The 19012-nt window shown below is 41.8% G+C and overlaps 1 protein-coding gene across 2 annotated transcripts in view; it reads right to left on the reverse strand.

Annotated features, from left to right (window-relative positions):
• Positions 1-16448: 16448 nt before the first annotated feature.
• The window catches only part of Elp2 (elongator acetyltransferase complex subunit 2), a 41933-nt gene continuing 39369 nt past the window's right edge, over positions 16449-19012 (reverse strand). Inside the window, exon 22 of one of the 2 annotated variants that reach the window (XM_020174759.2) lies at positions 16449-18091. In XM_020174759.2, coding sequence (XP_020030348.2) covers positions 17938-18091 — 154 coding nt within the window. In that variant the 3' untranslated portion in view covers positions 16449-17937. The remainder of the gene's footprint in view (positions 18092-19012) is intronic. The other variant, XR_012447061.1, reaches the window with a different exon arrangement.

The raw sequence follows: 19012 nt of genomic DNA on the forward strand, positions 1-19012 counted from the left end.
GAGAAGCCTGGGTGCAACCCCGGCAAGTGCTCCTCCTCCGCTTCGCCATCTGGCTTGCACCCTGAGTTCACGGAGCAGAGCGACTATGTTCCAGAGCACATTCAAGCATCGAAGGACCCGCAAACTCACGTGCAGGAGTGTGGTCTGGGGACTGGGATGTTGCAGCTGCAAGAAATTGGGCCCAGATACGCTGTGGCGGGGTTGTGGGGTGGTAGCTCACGTGCGATCCCGAGAGCCGGGCCTCTTACCGGGATGGGGAGGCTGGAGACCAGGTAATAAGAACCCAGGCAAGGCTCCCGATGAGGAACCAGATTTGGGGAGGCAGCAGTGCAGAACCCAGAAACCAGGGGTAGCATGTGCTGGGGAGGGGTCTCATAGAAAGGATTCAGATACCGACCTGGTGGAAGGCCACAAGGGCAGGGCACAGGAACATACCCCAGTGCAACAAGGTGGGAAGGGCACCAAGCCTTAAGGCTCACAACCTGTGCTTCCACATAGATGCTGTGGGATGTTTGATGATGGTGGCCCAGGTGACCTGCCTCTTCTTGTTGGTGCTGCCTGCCAATCAGAAGCTGGTTAGGAGTTCTGGTGAGGAACAGTGAGAGGCTGATGGGAGGCCCAGGTGGTGTAGAAGTGGTGGAAGTCTGGGACACATGGGGTCTGAGGAGGACTTTCTTGGAATAACTTGGTCGGTGGGATTGGGGGAGATAGTGGATGCAGAGAGGACCTGGCTCAAGTGTAGGGAGGCAATGTGGCATTTTCATGGGGACATCTAAGTGGAGATTCAAGCTCACGACTCTAAAAGGATAGAGCATCTGAGGTTGGAGACACAAGGTTTGTGGAAAGGGCACCTCAGGAGCTCAAGAAAGAGGGCAGAGCGCTGGGGACACAGACACTGAAAGTGTGAAGTGTGAGGTGACCAAAATGCTAGCAGTTCTGTTACTTGCATGGGAAAAGCAGCTGCATCATAACGGTCAACTCTTAAATGGTGAGGAAGGGTACAGATTGCCCCAGTGGCTATCCTTTGCCTCAGTCTTGTAGGAAGTTGGGGATGGGCCAGCAGTTATGATGATGAATCAAACCTCTTGACAAATTGTCCGGATGTGGGAGTCAGTGTTTCCAAGAAGGCTGAATTTGATTTAGATAATGTAATTAACTTAGTATTTCCCACTGGAGTGAAACACATGCCTTCCTAACAAGAGAACCTGTATGCCTAGGTGTCGGGGAAGGTGGGAAATCAGAAGAGGAGAATGGAGCTCCACATCAGTGGAGCAGATTTCCACGCAAAGCCAGGCAATGTGCTCTGGCAGAACAACTTGAGAGCAGTGGAAAGAAAGATCAGAGACCTCAGGAAGCTCCCTCCCCTGGAGAGATCCGAGACCTTTTCTGTGAATAGAAGCTAAAAGGGCAGCTTGGAATCACGACATACTTAGCAACAAGGCTCCATTATATTTACACTCGTAACGTTCAAAGCAACAAAAACCCACCAGTACTACCGACCACGGGGCTGAGCGGATGGGAGTGCCTAGAGTATGTGTCTTCCTCAAGTTGTTTTCTTGGGAACTTAGCTTCTCCCATGTTCGTTCAGAAGCAGAGCCACTGGGCTGGGCAAAGCCCCTCCTTGGCCCTTAATGAGCTGACACTTAACCTCCCTCCTGCTCTTTGTCCCCCAGCACTTTATGCCACCAAGACAGAAAAGGATCTGATACCAGTGTTTACTGACTGGCAGATACCATTTGAGATTGCTTCCTCCCCAGCCATGTGTTAGCCACTCTATTCAGCCCTAAATTGTGCATATAGACAATATACTGTGCTAGGTGCTGTGGACAAAAAGAAAACCATTTTGGGGCTGAGAGTATAGCTTAGTGGTAAAGTGCTTGCTTGTCATGCATGAGGCCCTGAGTTGGAGCCTCAGCATGAAGGAAAGAAAAAAGAGAGCCAGGGGGAGAGAGAAAAAGGAAAAAGAAATGAAGGAAGCAAGAAAAGGTAGGAGAGAAGGAAAGAAAGGAAGAAAAGAAAGAAAAAGGGAGAAGAGGAAAAGGAAGGAAGAAAGGAAGCAAGCAAAAGGAAAAGAAAAGAAGCCATATGATACCCAGAGGTTTATGTTTCAGTAGGCTTGTATAACTGAACTTGCATTGTTTCCCCACTCAACATCCACTGCTCCTCTGATTTTTCTTTGGAAAATCCTCCCCACACAGAGCAGCCTTGTGGTTCCAGTAAGACCAGCTCTGCCTCCACCTCAGAACAGGTCATGTCATGACTCTTGCTACTTCAGATGAGTAAGATCCTGTCCACTCACTGTGTGTTTTTCTTGCCCATTGTGATTAGTTGGGGGATGTCCTATCAGCACAGGGACTGCATGTTTAAAGATTCCCTTGATATAAGCAAGGAAATATGTAACCCAGGCACTGCTTGCTCTCCTGTAACAACAATAAGGGAGAGTAGCCTTAGGAGAAAGTTGACACAGAGAATTAGAAAAACAGGGCCCTGATCAAACTATCTCTGAAGCCTGTCCTACCACTGACTTTTTTTTTTTTCAGTTAAATGAGTCAATAATCACGTCTGCCTATTCGAAATGAATTTTCCTACAACTGAAAACAACTAACTGAAGCAGAATAAACAAAGTGGCAAGTGCCAAATAAATAAAATCAGAACAAAGAAAGAATACTTGGAATAAAGATTAAGAAAGGCTCTTGGGGGAGGCCCAGGCTGGGCTGTATTTGCTTGTAACAGTAACAGAAGTAAACGGCTGCTGTCTTATTACCCAGCCGTCAGACTAGCATCGTTTTCATGCATTGGCTCATTTGATCCTGAAGACAATCCTACAAAGTGGTTATTTTTATGAAATGAAATTACCAGTTCTTTCTTCCAGAATAAAGCACCTCAATTATCTACCATGCACCTGGCCATCTGCATTAAGATTCCATTTCCATCAACTTTCTCTCGATGCTAAGCATAGCCAAAAACTAAGTTCTAGCTAAAGAGATTGGGAAGAAGTGTGTAGAACTTCAAGAAATATCCTTAAAATTAGAGGCATGCCTTTTCTTCCACCTTCCTCCTTTCAGATGGCTGGAATGCAAAGATCATGTCAGGAGACCAAGCAGCCATCCTGGCGAGTAGAAGCTACAGACAGCAAAATAAAAAGAGCGTGGGTCCTTGGGTTAAGAAGTTCCCTGACCATCCTGGCCTGCCTTACTTGACTCCTTTTATTTAAAAGAGAAATGTTCTATCTGGTCTAAGTCAAGAAGAAAAATTTGCATTTTCTTACACACACACACACACACACACAGTTAAACTGAAGCCAGGTTGATACACGGACAGTATTTCCATTTACAGAGTTGAAGAGAAAGCTTGCCCACAGCGAGAGCCAGCGAGAGCCCGTGTGAGCCAGGATTCAAACCCACTTCTACCTGATTCATGGGGTATAGGTTCCAACTCTCACTTAGATAGCTTTAAGAAATACACAGAACTCAGGGGGAAAAGGTGGAGGGGAAAAGCCAAAGACTGGGAAGGTGGCATTGAGGTGGAAGAGGAAAGGTGATGTTATGGGACACGCAGGACCAAAAGCTCTCACAAAACCTTGCTGGCTTAAGCATTTAGCCGGAGGGAGGGTTGGCATTCCGGGTTCTTGTCTCTGAAGCTGGAGAATGAACTTTGTGGACAATAAAGGATGAGCATAGAGGTAGGAAAGTTTATTAAGGGAAAGAATGAAAGCTCCTGTGGGAAGGGAGGGGTTTCAAATGGGTTGCCAGAGAAGTGGCATGGTCGGAGGTTTTTATCCATTTTCTCCAGGGTGTTGCTCAATCTCTGTGCTATTTAGGTATACAGAAAGCAGCGTTCTGCCTTCTATGCCTGCAACGTTCTGATTGGTCCTTATACTGTCCTTATTCTGGTCCCTCCTGTGTTTTCTTCTTTCCGCCTTTTAAGGTCACAGGGAGGTCATAATGGAGGTTTCCAGGAGCCCTTCTGTCTTATTCTCCCCTCTGAAGAAGTAACTCTAAGTGCTGTTAGGGAAAAGGGATGATAACCATTCTTTGACTGCTTCGAGTTACAAAAGGGCATTGGTAGTGGACAACATTCAGGGTCCTCTCACAGAGGCCTAAGGGTCCCCAGTAGATGAAGGCCTTTATTTGAGGATCCCATTTTTACCTTAAACTTAAGAGAGAACAGGGAAAGTTAGTTGGCAGGAAATTTAGTTGACAGGTTACCAGGGCCAGGACCAGGAGATACCCAGTTATTATTATTTTTTTTTTTTTTTACTAAAAGAGAAATCAAACAAATTAGTGAAAACCATCCTACAAAGTAAAAGATGCCTTTTATATGTGGATAAAACCAATAGGATTTTAAAGAAGAATCATAAAAACATTAAGGAAAAGGTATAAATTCTACACCTGCCATTTATAGAAAAGTCTAATAGATTGAGAGCTGCTAGTTGTAATCCTTGCTTTGCTCAAGGCCTTAGAGGATATTATATCTGGGGAAGGAAAGCTGTGGCATCTTTAAGATGGATTTTAATGGGTGGCATCTGTTTTACCTTGAGTGGCCCATACTTCTGGATCCACGTCCATCTCCATTAAGGCTAGTCATGAGAATAGTAGTGTGCATACAGCAAAAATGTTTCTCCCCAATGGAGGGTTCAGCTCTCTGGCATGATTAGGGAGGCATATGTGAAAAGGAAGTCATCTCACAACTGAAAAGCTGAGAGAAGTATCTGGTTAGAGGCTTTCCTGATACACCCTTTACAGTTATTTGGTGGATAGAGGAGTACAGGATTTGAGAGAAGGACTGAATAACTCCTTAATCGAGGAGGAAATTTACAGGTATTTCCTCCACATTTAAAATTACCCAAGATTCTGGTTTGGAGATGTTGGAAGAATGGGAGCTAATTAAGGATACCTTGGGCCCCCTCAATCCTGTTACTGAGCCATTCGGGAGGAGTCTGGCCCCAGAGACCTTCATCTCTGGGTACAGTCAGACCTTCAGTGGTCTCCCCTGTAAATGGAACAGGCTTTGGGGGTTCTTTATTCTAGGTACATTTTTGTTGGAAATGTCCTTTCCAATTGTATTTAAAGCAGGCTCAACTGGATCCTCACTCCCTATTAGGAGTGTCCATATATATTAGCCTCTCTCTGAGTAGTCACTAGAGCTACCATCCTTTTGTTGTTGTTTTGATCGCAGTCTCTCAGAATCCTTTTTCATCTGTTATAAAATATTTTTGTAGCTATTTTTTTAAAACTGTCTAAGGTATTTTCAGGTCCTAATGGAATCTTTACTTTCTTTCATGATATCTAGAGCAAACTGGGTATGAACTTATCTCACAGTATCAATTGTCCCTCAGAAGGGTCAGAGATCACACTTGTATGTTTGGTCAAAACTTTTCTCAGTCTTTTTTTAAAAGGGTTGAGGGAGTTTCCTCAGGACCTGTGTGGCCAGGAACAACTGGGAATAATTTAAGGGTTTAGTATATGTCTTCGTCAGTACTTTCACAATGCAGAGGAAAAGAAACAAATGTTTGAAAAATAAATTCTTATGAGAGATGTTTTCCATGAGTTTGATTATAAATGCCTTAGGAGAGGGATCCAAACTGCAGGTGACAATAACACTTAGAACAGTCATGGTTGGAATTTTTAAATCTTTGTTAATTGACAACAGTCAATTGACAGCATTACATCAGCACCATTAAGCTCTCCTTATTACAACTGGGAATGCCAGTAATGATGGGGACCCATGTCTCCCATCATTAACAGTTGTAATTTGTAGGATACGAGCTTAGTATAGCATTTTTTAGACATTTTATCTTAGAAAGCTTACTTGGAGAACACAAATATGTTTAATTATATTAAATATAATAAACTGGGTTATGAACTTATCTGTCAGTATTATAAACATAGTTTTATATATCTATCATACACATACACTTGGTTGTTAGCCTTGGAAGTAAAATCTTGAATCTTTTGATAGGTAAGGTAATGGCCATACAGCATTACCAAAAACCCAAACCCTAGATTTTTCCAGTTATGGGAGCAGTGTTAGTGACCCCAAATAGCCCCCATCTTTTAAAATATTTAATTGTATTATATATGTATAGATATAATAATGCTCACCCAGACAAGAGAAAAAGATGTATTCCAAGTTCCAAATAGCAGGGCTGCCCCAATGGCAGGCCTCTCTTATCTGATGGCACTGACTATAAATCCAACAATCTTATTAATAATTTGTATGTATAGGAGATTAGATATAATGTATTTTGGATAAAAGAGAGCCTTATCTGGTCATTTTATATGCACTAAATTGATATACTTCTACTCTGTATGTTTGTACAATATTTAGATAAAGTTTAGACACACAGTTCTATATGCTTTTAGTCACAGATATATAGTGTGCTGTTAGAATTACAATAGTTGTTTTACCACCAACAACAGGTGTTGGCGAGGATGCGGGGAAAAAGGAACCCTCTTACACTGTTGGTGGGAATGTAGACTAGTACAACCACTCTGGAAAAAAATTTGGAGGCTACTTAAAAAGCTGGACATCGATCTACCATTTGATCCAGCAATACCACTCTTGGGGATATACCCAAAAGACTGTTACTCCAGAGGCACCTGCACATCCATGTTTATTGCGGCACTATTCACAATAGCCAAGTTATGGAAACAGCCAAGATGTCCCAGCACTGACGAATGGATTAAGAAAATGTGGTATCTATACACAATGGAATTTTATGCAGCCATGAAGAAGAACGAAATGTTATCATTCGCTGGTAAATGGATGGAATTGGAGAACATCATTCTGAGTGAGGTTAGCCTGGCTCAAAAGATCAAAAATCGTATGTTCTCCCTCATATGTGGACATTAGATCAAGGGCAAACACAACAAGGGGATTGGACTATGAGCACATGATAAAAGCGAGAGCACACAAGGGAGGGGTGAGGATAGGTAAGACACCTAAAAAACTAGCTAGCATTTGTTGCCCTTAATGCAGAGAAACTAAAGCAGATACCTTAAAGCAACTGAGGCCAATAGGAAAAGGGGACCAGGAACTAGAGAAAAGGTTAGATCAAAAAGAATTAACCTAGAAGGTAACACCCACGCACAGGAAATCAATGTGAGTCAATGCCCTGTATAGCTATCCTTATCTCAACCAGCAAAACCCCTTGTTCCTTCCTATTATTGCTTATACTCTCTCTACAACAAAATTAGAGATAAGGGCAAAATAGTTTCTGCTGGGTATTGAGGGGGGGGGAGCGGGAGGGGGTGGAGTGGGTGGTAAGGGAGGGGGTGGGGGCAGGGGGGAGAAATGAACCAAGCCTTGTATGCACATATGAATAATAAAATAAAAATAAAAAAAAAAACAATAGTTGTTTTACCACACAGTCATCAGGTGGTCACTTAAGAGACTTTTTACATGAAAAGATTTTTTACATGAAAAGACTTTTTACATGAAAAGATTTTAAAATAAATTTTTATTTAGTTATGACAGAGTTACCTCAGTGGTCAAAACCCTGACAAAGTTAACAGAACACAAGTAGTTACTTATCTTGATAAAAAAAAATAAGCCCTTTCCTATGAGCCAGTTTTTAGCAATTAATAAGAGCAGAATATATTTAAGACCAAGAATTAGATGTTAGTTTTGTATTAGTTTACTAAATTTTGGCTTTAGGAAATCATTTAGATAATCTTTTAAATTATAGCATATTAATCACCTACATGAACTTTTTATGAGTTCCATCTTTTTTTACACTTAAGACCTACTTGTATATTTTGTTACCTTTTAAACATTGAGGTTTCATGCCTTTTTTTTTGGAACAGACCTTTAGGACAAACCTACAAAATTCTTTTTTTCATCCAAAAACATTTTCTTTCCCCTTTAACTTTTTTCCCCCAAAAAATATACCCAATACCTTCCTACATCCTTTCTACTTGTTGACTCTTTGTCTCTTTTTTAACTTGTATTTTAAAATACCTTTTATAAAACTTTTAAATCTGAATAAAATTTTTTTCACTAAGAAAAAACACTTTTAGTAGCCTTATGTTTTTATGGAAAAAAAAGAAAGCAATCTTAAAATTGTTTCCCTGTACAAAAATAATTCACAAAAACACTTTCATTAATAGAACCAATAACAAAAGATTTGAATGTAAATGACATGACAAAATAAACCAGATAAAAATTGCCGTCCACAGAGCCCCTTTTTTAGTCATAAACTAGAGGATAATTCTTGAATGCCTGCATTTTAGTTAGACCTGAGTTTGAAAACTGGCTTTCTTAAAAGTAGCAGTACAAGAGGTGGGGAAGAGAGAACAGAAGGAACAATTCCTTTACATTAATTCTACAATAAGAATCATCTTAAAGATGTTTACAAATGCATATGCAAAAAAGTTTTCACAGTTTACAAGAGATTTCCAACACAAACACCCTAGGTTCTGTTACATTTCTTTTTTGTCAATTGCTAGCACAAAATTCTTAAATGGCCCCAAATGCTCAGGGAAGCCTCTGAATAAAGAATCCAGAATTGCTTGTCAGATGGGTGGCAAAACCCCAAATAATTTAGATGAACCTCAAATGGCCCAGAAGAGCCTAGACAACAAGGAAAAGGAAGGTGAAGGCCTGAGGTGCACCAATCAGGGAGAACTCACCAAGGTAAGAGTTTAGGGACCCTACAATCCAGATATTTGTTTCTCTGTATCACCAGATGATGGTAAAAAGCAGCCAATGTGGTCAAAGTGGGAAGGTAAGAAAAGAGATCCCTGAAATAAAAGTAATTCCAGCATCTACAGGGAGCTGATTTCATCTTTCCTCTCCATCTAGGGTTGACTAACAGCAGGTGGCTGGTGCCTAATGGGCACATTTTCTCCTGGCATGGCTCACCAAAGCTGAAACCAAGTTTTGGACCTAAGACCTAAACTCTTGAGATTCCAGAGTTTAGGAGGCCAGGTGCAGCCTCTTACCCCTATATGTCAAATAAAGAGGTATAGTGAAGACAGAGAAGGGAGGTTTACTACAGGCCATGGGAAGAGGCAGAGTAAGCACTCAGCTCATCTTCAGCCATCTTTGGGGTACAGGCATGGGTTTTATGTCTTAATAGACAGAAGAATTAGGGGCAGGGAGCAAAAGGCATGTGTAGTTAAACCGTCCCAGTCACAAGTGTGGTAGTTTGCTGTTTGAGGTTTTTAAAAATGTCTTTTTTTTTTTTCTTTAGTCTGAGAGTCAATTCTCTATAAGTTTGATTGGGATAAGATAACCAGCTTTTAAAGTGACAATGGCTTTTACCTCTTAGCTTTATAATAGTAATTTAAGAGCTATTTTATAGATGTCTACACACACACACACACACATACACACAGTTTTAGGCATGCCAAGACTAAAGTGTGCCTAAAACTTTTTTGAAAATCAGCCATAGTAATTACTTGTTTTCTGGAATTCCAGAGGCAAAAGGAGTTTTTCCCCAATGCTTTCTATTAATTTAGAGTACTTTTACACAATTTAGCCACATATTAGTTATAATCCTCCCTTGGGGCAACAAGATGGCAGAGGCCACATGTCTGCCATCCCACCCTGTAGCAAAGATGGCTGCTGTGGTGGTGGGCTCCAGAAGGAGTGTGGTAGCCCCATCATGGTGGTGACATTTTCTGCAACCATGTGTTTTTTCCAATGGGCATTTAGATGAAACATACAGCCATATTACACACAACATATACATATAAAACAAACATCGGACACAGAAGAAACAAATGAGAAGTTGTTTTTTCTGTTGGGCCCCCAGAAGAACCCAGAAGTCAAAAGAGATCAGAATTAACTTTAAGGAACTTTTCCAAACTAAAGAATAGCCTGGGAACAAGATAAGATGAATGGAAGACGTGAATCTGGCTGGAGGACTTGTGAATCAGCATCACATAAAGGAAACAAAGGTCTGAGAAGTGTGAAAGATTTTCCTTCAGGACCAAGCTTTTCCATTAGCTTTCCAGTTTGTTAGGCCTTTTTTTTTTCCTTAGGGTCTGGTGGTCAAAAGGAATCCCAGTGATGCCCTCCAGGGGAGTGCATGTTGCAGATGGTTACCCATCTGGAAGGTGAAGACCAGGAAACCAGGTGTCCTTCCCAAGAGGTCCTGTCTTCCATGAGTCTGGAGCACAGTTTATGTGGGATAAAAGTGTCCTTTATCCCCTCCTAGCACTTGGCCTCCAGTGGGGATGTGGGTGGCCATGTTGCACCCATACCTGGGGAGGGGGTCAAGGTCTACAGGATTAGTCATCCTTATCTGCATGGCTTCCCCCACACTAGCCAGTCCTGTGTGGGATTCCTTAAGTGGACACAGGGGTGTGCAAGCAATTTAGCACCCATGCCTGGAGGATCGAGCTTCAGCAGGGGTAGGTGCCTCTAACCTTCATTTGACCCAAAGTCCTTCAGCATTCTGTCTATGCATCTTGGCCCTCTTGCTCAGACAAAATGAGTCATAATAGCCCCATTTTTTTCAGGCTCTAAAGTTACAATTGTGAGCTCAAAGAAGGCAAGTTTCCAATTGTGAGTTCAAAGAAGGCAAGTTCAGTGGAACACACTAAGTTCCAGAGTTTCTCTGAATGAAATCTGCCCATCAGAGAAGGAACAGAAATAAATCACCATTCTGTTTTACTTACCCATTCTGATGAAGTCCCAAATTCCCAGCCAAAACACCAAATATGTTACAGGAGATTGGTGTAGCACGGAAAGCCTCCACCCAACCTTGCTGGCTTAGGTATTTGTCAGAGGGAGGACTGGCATTCCGGGTTCTTGTCTCACAAAGCCATAGGATGAACTTTGTGGACAATGACAGGTGAGCATAGAGGTAGGAACATTTATTAAGTGAAAGAATGAAAGCTCCCACGGAAAGGGAGGGGTCACAAGTGGGTTGCCAGAGAAGTGACGTAGTCTGAGGTTTTTATCCATTTTCTCCAGGGTGTTGCTCAATCTCTATGCTAATTAGGTGTGCAGAAAGCAGCATTTTGGTTGACTATGCCTGCAATGCATTCTTATTGGTGGTGCCCTAATCCTTACACTGTCCTTATTCTGGATTGTCCTGTTTTTTCTTCTTTCCACCTGTTAAGGTCACAGGGAGATCATAATGGAGGTTTCCAGGGGCCCTACTGTCTCAGTGGGACCAATCAGGAAGCAGCACTGAGCAGAAAACTGTGTTCCTGTGTTTGTGGCAGTTCCATGGGCAGTCTGTGGCCACAGGCTATAGGGATACCCTTGAGAGAAGCCTTTATTGAGCTGCCACTTTCCATCTGACAAAGCATGACCTCTCCCTTTCACTCTGGTATCTTGTGTGGGGTCCTACGACTCTGGGTCCACCTGACTATGGAGCTCAGAGCTGCAATAAACTAGCTGACTTACGTAAAACCAGTGGCTGGGGCCCTTCTGCTCTACCCATACAGAAATCCAGTTATTCCAGGCTCTTGTGAGTATTTGGGGTTTTTTTGTTTGTTTTGGTAGTACTATGTTTGAACTTGGGGCCTCGCACTTGCTAGGCAGGTGCTCTTCCACATAACCCATGCTTCCAGCCCTCTTGTTGGTATTTGTAGGTGGTGAAATGGATGACAGTGGATAGTGGCAGTCAGCCCTGGGCCTTTGACAACTAGGGTGGTGTTTGACAGCTAGGGTAGTGACACATGGTTTAGGCCAGAACCCATGAAGGCTAGGTAAGGGGTACTGGTTTCAGGGCCCTAAGTGACAGCTGCTGCTGGGGAGAGGGAGCTCAGGGGTGTGTGTCTCTGCCAGCCAGTCCCATCGGGTGACCCAAGGCCTTAAATGTTACAACTCTTCACCGCTCTGTGATATTCCTTACTGCCAGCCACTTGGTGCCTCCTCCACTCCTGTCAGTCCTGCCCAGGCTGCTCAGCTTGCTGGTCTTACTGCCAGGGCAGCCTCCTCCCTGCCACCACTGCTCCCTCACTTTACCAGTTCAGCACAGGTGGGTAAGAGCACTCAAGAGAATCTTTATTGGGACCCAACATCATAACATCAGAAGGGAAACAAGGAAGGTGTCTCCAAGCTGGTCACAAAGCGAGTTAAGCATCTGCTTATACAGCCAGAAGGTGGTGTGGATAAAGGTGTCTGCACCAACCACATCCACTATGCTTGCATCAATCCTAGTATAGCCATAATACAAATGAAGAATTGTTTTTGCACCAGACACAAAATTTTGGGTTAAAATACAAGCTGTTTGTTGGGGCAATGCCTTCTGGAGCTGAAGTCATGCTTTGAGTTTGGGACAAGCATAGTCCAACTGCCTGGCTGGCTGTCCTTTAAAGCTGCTGTGTCCCAGAAGGGTCTAGCAGCTGTCAGAAAGTTAAGTTTCCCCAGCCCCCAACATCTTAGCACATTTAAAAAAAAAAAAAAACTTTCAAAGGATGCTTACAACAAAGACTTATCAGTAACAGTACTTTAGTAGTATTTAATAATGTTTAAATATTTAATAATGCTTAACTGCTGTTCCAGTGGCCCGTGGAGTGGTGGGTCCCTACCATGTTTCATAGCCACCATGCAAATACAGCCACCCAACTCTCTCTCCCTCCTGACCCCAGGAGGTCCTCTGGGGACACCTCCTGGTCCTTGCTGTTCATTTACACATATCAGAGGCTTCCTACTGGGTGGTCCACCACTTCTCACATGGTGAGAGGGAGCCCTTATAAAGTAATACCTTTGTATTGCATTTATGGATATTCCTAGCCATTCCCTTTTTCATTTAAAAAACTTTACAGAGAAAATTTAAAGTATATATAAAGGATAGTATAATGACTCCTAATCCCCTGCTTGAAGATATCTAACTTTGTTTAGCCCAGTGTTTTCTAAATATGTTTTGCTTCAGGACACTTTTTTTAATGCATGATTAACACCCTGGGAAATGGTGTTTCTCAGAATGTTTTTTTAAATGGTGGTAAAGTAACTCAATGCTAGTGGCTCACACCTATATCCTAGGTACTTGAGAGGCTGAGATTGGGAGGACTAAGGTTTGAGGCCAGTCCAGGCAAATGGTTCAAGACAACACATCTTCAAATTAACCAGATCAAAATGGACTGGAGGTATGGCTCAAGTGGTAGGGCACCTGCTTTGCAAGCGTGAAGCCCTGAGTTCAAAACCCTAGCCTGTCCCACCAAAAAAAACTTGTGGTAAAATACAATGTTAACCATCTTAACCATTAAATGTACAGTTCAGTATATTCATACTATCACGCAATTTCCAGAACTTTTTCATCCTCTAGGTTTATCCATGTTTTAGCATTTTCCACGTCATATCAAATTTCCCTCCTTTTGAAGGCTGGTATAATATTCCATTGTAAGTATATAACACATTCCGTTGATCTATCCATGCACTGATGGACCCTTTTACTGCTTCCACTTCTTGGCTATTTATGAAAAATACTGCTGTGAATATGGGTGTACAAAACTCCCTTTAGTATTTTACAGTGCTTGCTTCATCTCATCTGTCTATATGCCTATCCTTCAACTCATGGATTGTATTTTTTAAAGTATTTCAAAGGAAATTGCAGACCTCAGTAAAAGTCCCCCAAACACCAGTATATACATCAATGACTAGAATTCAATATTTGTTTTTTTCAAGGTCATTTTGAACTACCATAGAAATGAGCAAGGTGGCTTCAAAAGCACACTCAGAATACTTTCTGAGAGATATAAAAGGGCTCATTGTGATTGTATCATTTTGGTTAAGATAAAACAAACCATCACAACAACCATTGAGTAGCCTAGGGTAGCAAGGGCTGCATAATAGACATTTGCTTGGCCATCTTGCCTAGAGCAGGCCCACACCTCCCCCGTCTTGGGTGACTGTGGTCTTCAGTAGTCCTCCACCAAAAACATCTGCTGTGATCCTGGCTTTCTTGTAACCACCTCCCTGAGCTCAACCCTCCAAGAAACCCATTTTGTCACGGCCAGTTTCTTCTCTGGTCTTTGTCCTGATTTTAATATTGAGTTTAAATCCTGCAATTAATGTGACTAGCTCACCCAATGCTGACAACAGGTGGCCTGGAAGCTGTCCTTACATCCAGCAAGGTTCCCTTCCCAGGAAGCCACTGGCTGGCTCTCAAGAGCCTGTCCCCTTAGATGTGGTCTGTGTCGCTAGAGAAGTTTAAATTCACAACCTTATATCTCATGAAATCAGAAGATCATCAGCAGATCATCATGGAGACGAGCTAAGTTCAGTGAAGCAGGGTAAGGCCCACATGAAGTCAGGGTACCACCAGCAACAGAGCAGATACAGAGCCCCCTGCCCCAACTAATCTGCCAATGTCCATGAAGCCTTTTGCCGTGGGGATTCTATGTCATTGGGCCAGTTACAAGTAGTATTATATGAAAAAGGTTAAAAGCCTCCTGTGGGGAAAGATTCCAGAGGACAGTGACTACCAGCCACAGGAGTCACACAACTTGTGGTAGTCCTCACATGACATAACCCACTGTAGCCAAAGACTAGCTGTGTCGTAGTGCTGCTCAAGCTTGAAGGTACATCACAATCACCTGGGGTCTGCTGAAAGGTTCCCAGGCATACTGCTGGGATCAATATTTACTAGATGTGAATTGAGGCCTGAGAATTACCATGCTGTCCTGCGATGTTGATGATGCCACCAGTCTGCGGTCACTTGCATTACACGGAACTTGTAAGAAATGCAAAGTCTTAGGGCCCCCATCTTCATGCTGAATGTAAAACTCTGGGGCAGAGGCCCAGCAATCAGTTTTTAACCAGCCTGCCAGGTGACTTTGATAACTCTTAAACTCAAAAGTTTAAGAACTGCACAGGTGTCATTCTGACGCTGTCTCTCACTTTCTACATTTATTCATTTATTGATGGTACTAGGGTTTGAACTCAGGACTTCAGGTTTGCAAGGCAGGAACTCTACCACTTGAGCCACTCTACCAGCCCTTTCTTGTGTTGGCTATCTTCGAGACGAGATCTCTTGAACTATTTGCCTGGGGCTGGTTTTATTGCCCAGCTTCCTTTCTACTTTTAAACCACAGATGTAGCTCAGCAGGCAGAGATTTAGCAGGTCAGCAATGGAAGGTCTCTTACAGACAACCTAGATTTGCTAAAGTTGCCAGGGTTTCTAAAAGGTAGAATGGTTGTGCTTTCAAATCAGGTTGATGCCTGATTTGCCCAGTCTCTTTCCAGTTCCCATATCCTCCCTTCCGAATTAATACCCAACTGCAATCTTGTTTGAGGTTACTGAGAAGACACTAGTGATCTGGCACCTGATCATTCCAGACAAACATATTCTGAGAAGAATCCAATTACCTCTTCTCCAAGAAAGCAGTATAGGTCAGAAAACAGCAAATGCTAATCTGAAATGGGCTGAGAACCAAGCAGAGAAATGAGAGGGGAAAGGGAAAGACAGACTGGGGTTTCTGGAATACACCTCAGCTCCTCTGGAGTGAAGCTCGCAAATTCTGTTTTCACTTTACACATTATGAATTACTGCAGTATGATTCAAAGAGTGCACACCAGCAGATTAAGACATGAATGGTAACACATACAAGTTACAATGAAGACTGTTCACATGCATGGCAAGATCTCTGCCATGATCTCTGAATGGCACAAGTGATTACTGAAGAAGCAGCTTCAGGACAACTTTGGAAAATTGTCAGCTTGGGAACTCAGTCTCTCCAAAGCAAGGTCAGCTTTCAGGGGGTTGAGTTCTAAAGGACTAAATTAGTGGCCTTATTCTGCTCTGGAATCCTGCATGCATTGGGGTCAGCAAAACCCTGTGTCAATGCAGGTATTCCTCAGGAGATGACAGGGAGACAGGACCTCAGGGCAGGGTGTTCTAGTCTGAGACTGGGAGCTCAGAGGCTCACTACTTTGTGCCCCCAGGCTCACAACCCAGCTGAGGGCATGAAACAAGTCTGTAGAGGATGCAATAGTCTAGGAAAATGGATGGTCAGTTAGTCACATGTGGCTATGGAGACTTGAAATGTGGCTAGTCTGGACAGAAGCAGGCTCTAAGTATAACCAACTCAATTATATATGGCATATGCCAATGGATTTTTGGTAATGATTTTAGGATATGTGAGAGATTCATTCCAGACTCTGGCAGATACCAAAATCCAAGGATACCCAAAACTTTACATAAAATGGTACAGTATTTACATACAAACCTCCTATTTCTTATAATAACTAATACAACCTAAACACTATGTAAATAGTTGTTGTATTTTACTTTTCAGAAAATAATTATAAGAAAAACAAGTCTGCACACATTCAGCAGAGATGCATTTTTTCCCCCAAAATATATATATGTATTATTGGTGGTACTAGGGGTTAAACTTGAGCCACTCTGCCAGTTCCCTCATCCAAATATTTTCAATCTATGGTTGTTCAGTTTCAATCCATGGATGTGGACCCCACAGACAGAGGGCTAATAAAATGGTGATATAATATTTTGGATATGTTCTATTAAAGAAAATATGCCATTAAAATTTCAACCGTTTCCTTTTATTATTTGGCTACTAAAAATTTAAATTTTGTATGTACCTCACACTGTTATATTAGAAATATTGTATAGCACTGGTCTATTCATCTAGAAAGCATGACTAAATTCCTTTGGAAGCAAAATATGCTAAACAAGGGTATAAACTCCCACCAAGAAAACTTGTACCTTCCTTCTTGCAGCATATTCAATTTGCCAGATGTGTCTGTGTCTACTGGGCTGGGAAAATGCTGCTCTCACAGCATTCTCTTACATCTTCCCTGAACTGCAGCTGACCCTCAGCCGGCACTCCCAATATAAACAGGTGTTTACAGCACCCTGTCCATCCCTCTGCAATCTCCCAGGGGGACACACACCCTGCACTCGTGACTTCAACTGTCACATAAATTCAGATGTTTCAGAACTTATTCAGCATCCAAATCTATCATTTTAAGTTTAAGGTTACTGTACTTTAAGTAAACCTCCAGAAGAATATATATGCCTTTATAGAATAAAGGATTGGCTGTACTTCAAACTAAGGTCAAATTTCTAGAATAATTGGCATACTCTGGAAAGTAGGATCCTAGATAGTTAGCATACTGGGTGTGGTATGTTTACAAAGAATGCTAAAATAAAAATAGAATAATCTGGGTTTCCTATCTTTATTTTCTATATTCACCATCTGAAGAGGGTAATAAATAATGAAAAGTCTCAAAGAGAATTCTATGGTTTGGAGATAGTTTGAGTGCGTCCTTCCAAGGTTCAATGTGTTGGACGCTTGGTCCCCAGTGTGGTGATGCTGAAAGGTAGTGAGTGATATTTTTAGGAAGTGGGAACTAGCGGGAGGTGAACCAAGCCTTCATTGGGGGAATACTGCTATTCTAATGAAGCACACTCTCACAAGAGCAGGCTGTTGTAAGTGAATACGGCACCTTCCCTGAATCTCTCTTACTTCCAATCTCACCATGTGACCTTCCTCTTTCATATATGCTCCCACCACTGACACTTCATTTGCCATGAGGCCCTCACAGAGCCAAGCAGATGCCAGGGCCATACTCTTGAAATCAAGACAAACCCCCCATCCCCTGAAGTATGAGCTTAATAAACTTATTTTCTTCAAAATACTCAGCCTCAGGCATTCTGTTATAGTAACACAAAACAGAGTAAGAGGGCAAATGAAAAGGTCCAAAACAACACAAAATCAAGCAAACTGGTCACGAAGAAGGAACACAGGCTCTTATTCTGGAACACAGAGAGGCAAATCTAAGAATCTCTGAAAGGATGAGCCAGATTCTGGGTATATGTGCATAAATTATATAACAAGGAAAAGACTCGAGCATTCATAGGGTTTCAAAGGGCCTAGGAACAAAATACGGACCACTGCAATCTGACTTAAAGATGAGACTAAATTCACTGTGAAAGTGAAGAAGGTAGTTCCTTCACATAAGCATTTTAAGACACCCATGACTGTAGGCGTGCAGTTACTAAGTCCATTACAGTGCATATCTATTAACTCTGTATATCTTCACAGTGTGATCTTCACCACAACTTGCGAAGTGTAGACATTCAGCACCTTCTTCACTCTGTTCAGCTTTTCCGTTACAATTCTTCCAGCACAATTTTTTGATAGCAAGTGTATGACTTTGGCTAAAACCAAGATAGAGAGTCAAAGAATTAATGTATGGCACAACTACAAAATATTTTACTGGATATTCACCTACAGAGTTAATTAGTATACTCTTATTAGTGTTATAAACATGGATAGAAGTAAAACCTGACAAGTTAAAATGTTCTGGCTTTTAAATATCATCCATCATAATCTTTTAACAGTTTTATTTTAACTCGGAAAATATCTTACTCTATTTACTTTTAAAATTGTTAGACTAAACATTTTACTTACTGGATTCTAACACCATCAAAAAGAGCAAGAAATAGACAATGAATTTCTGTCAAATCTTGTTTTAATGATCAGCAGAATTCATGAAATGACTATTAAATCCAGTTTTTCAGATAAGTGTACTTTATTATAGATTAATTTTTGACACCCCTATGAAATGGATGAGCCTTATTTTACATATTAACTCCTAGGTAAAGAAAGACAATGAAAATGCTAATTAGCTGCATAGTAAGAACCTTGGTCATCAGGGTTTAAACTGCATGATGTTGGGCAAGACGACCAATACTAATGCTCCCTCTTACCCAGGCATCCCCCCAAAAGACAGACCTAGACTGTTATCAACCAAGATTAGTAATAAATATCCACAAAATACTACATCCTCTATAAATTTAACCTGCAAAATACATCCCTAAACCAAAATGAAATAAAGTAAAAACCTTAAGTAGGTTTAAGACAGTAAACATTGAAAACAATACCAAAGCAGAAATTACTTTAAAGTAATGAAAGGCATTTTAAAAACTAGCTCAATGGCACCTATACAACCAGATGACTGTGAGTTCTGCAGAAGTGGATGCTCCAACAATGGTGCTGTGCCTCCCTTGATGTTTTCTGCAATGCTAAAGGAAATGCTTCCGTGTTATGCAGATTATGCCTTGAATACTTATAATAAG

The sequence above is a fragment of the Castor canadensis genome, chromosome 4 (genome assembly GCF_047511655.1).
Source record: "Castor canadensis chromosome 4, mCasCan1.hap1v2, whole genome shotgun sequence".
Lineage (NCBI taxonomy): Eukaryota > Metazoa > Chordata > Mammalia > Rodentia > Castoridae > Castor > Castor canadensis.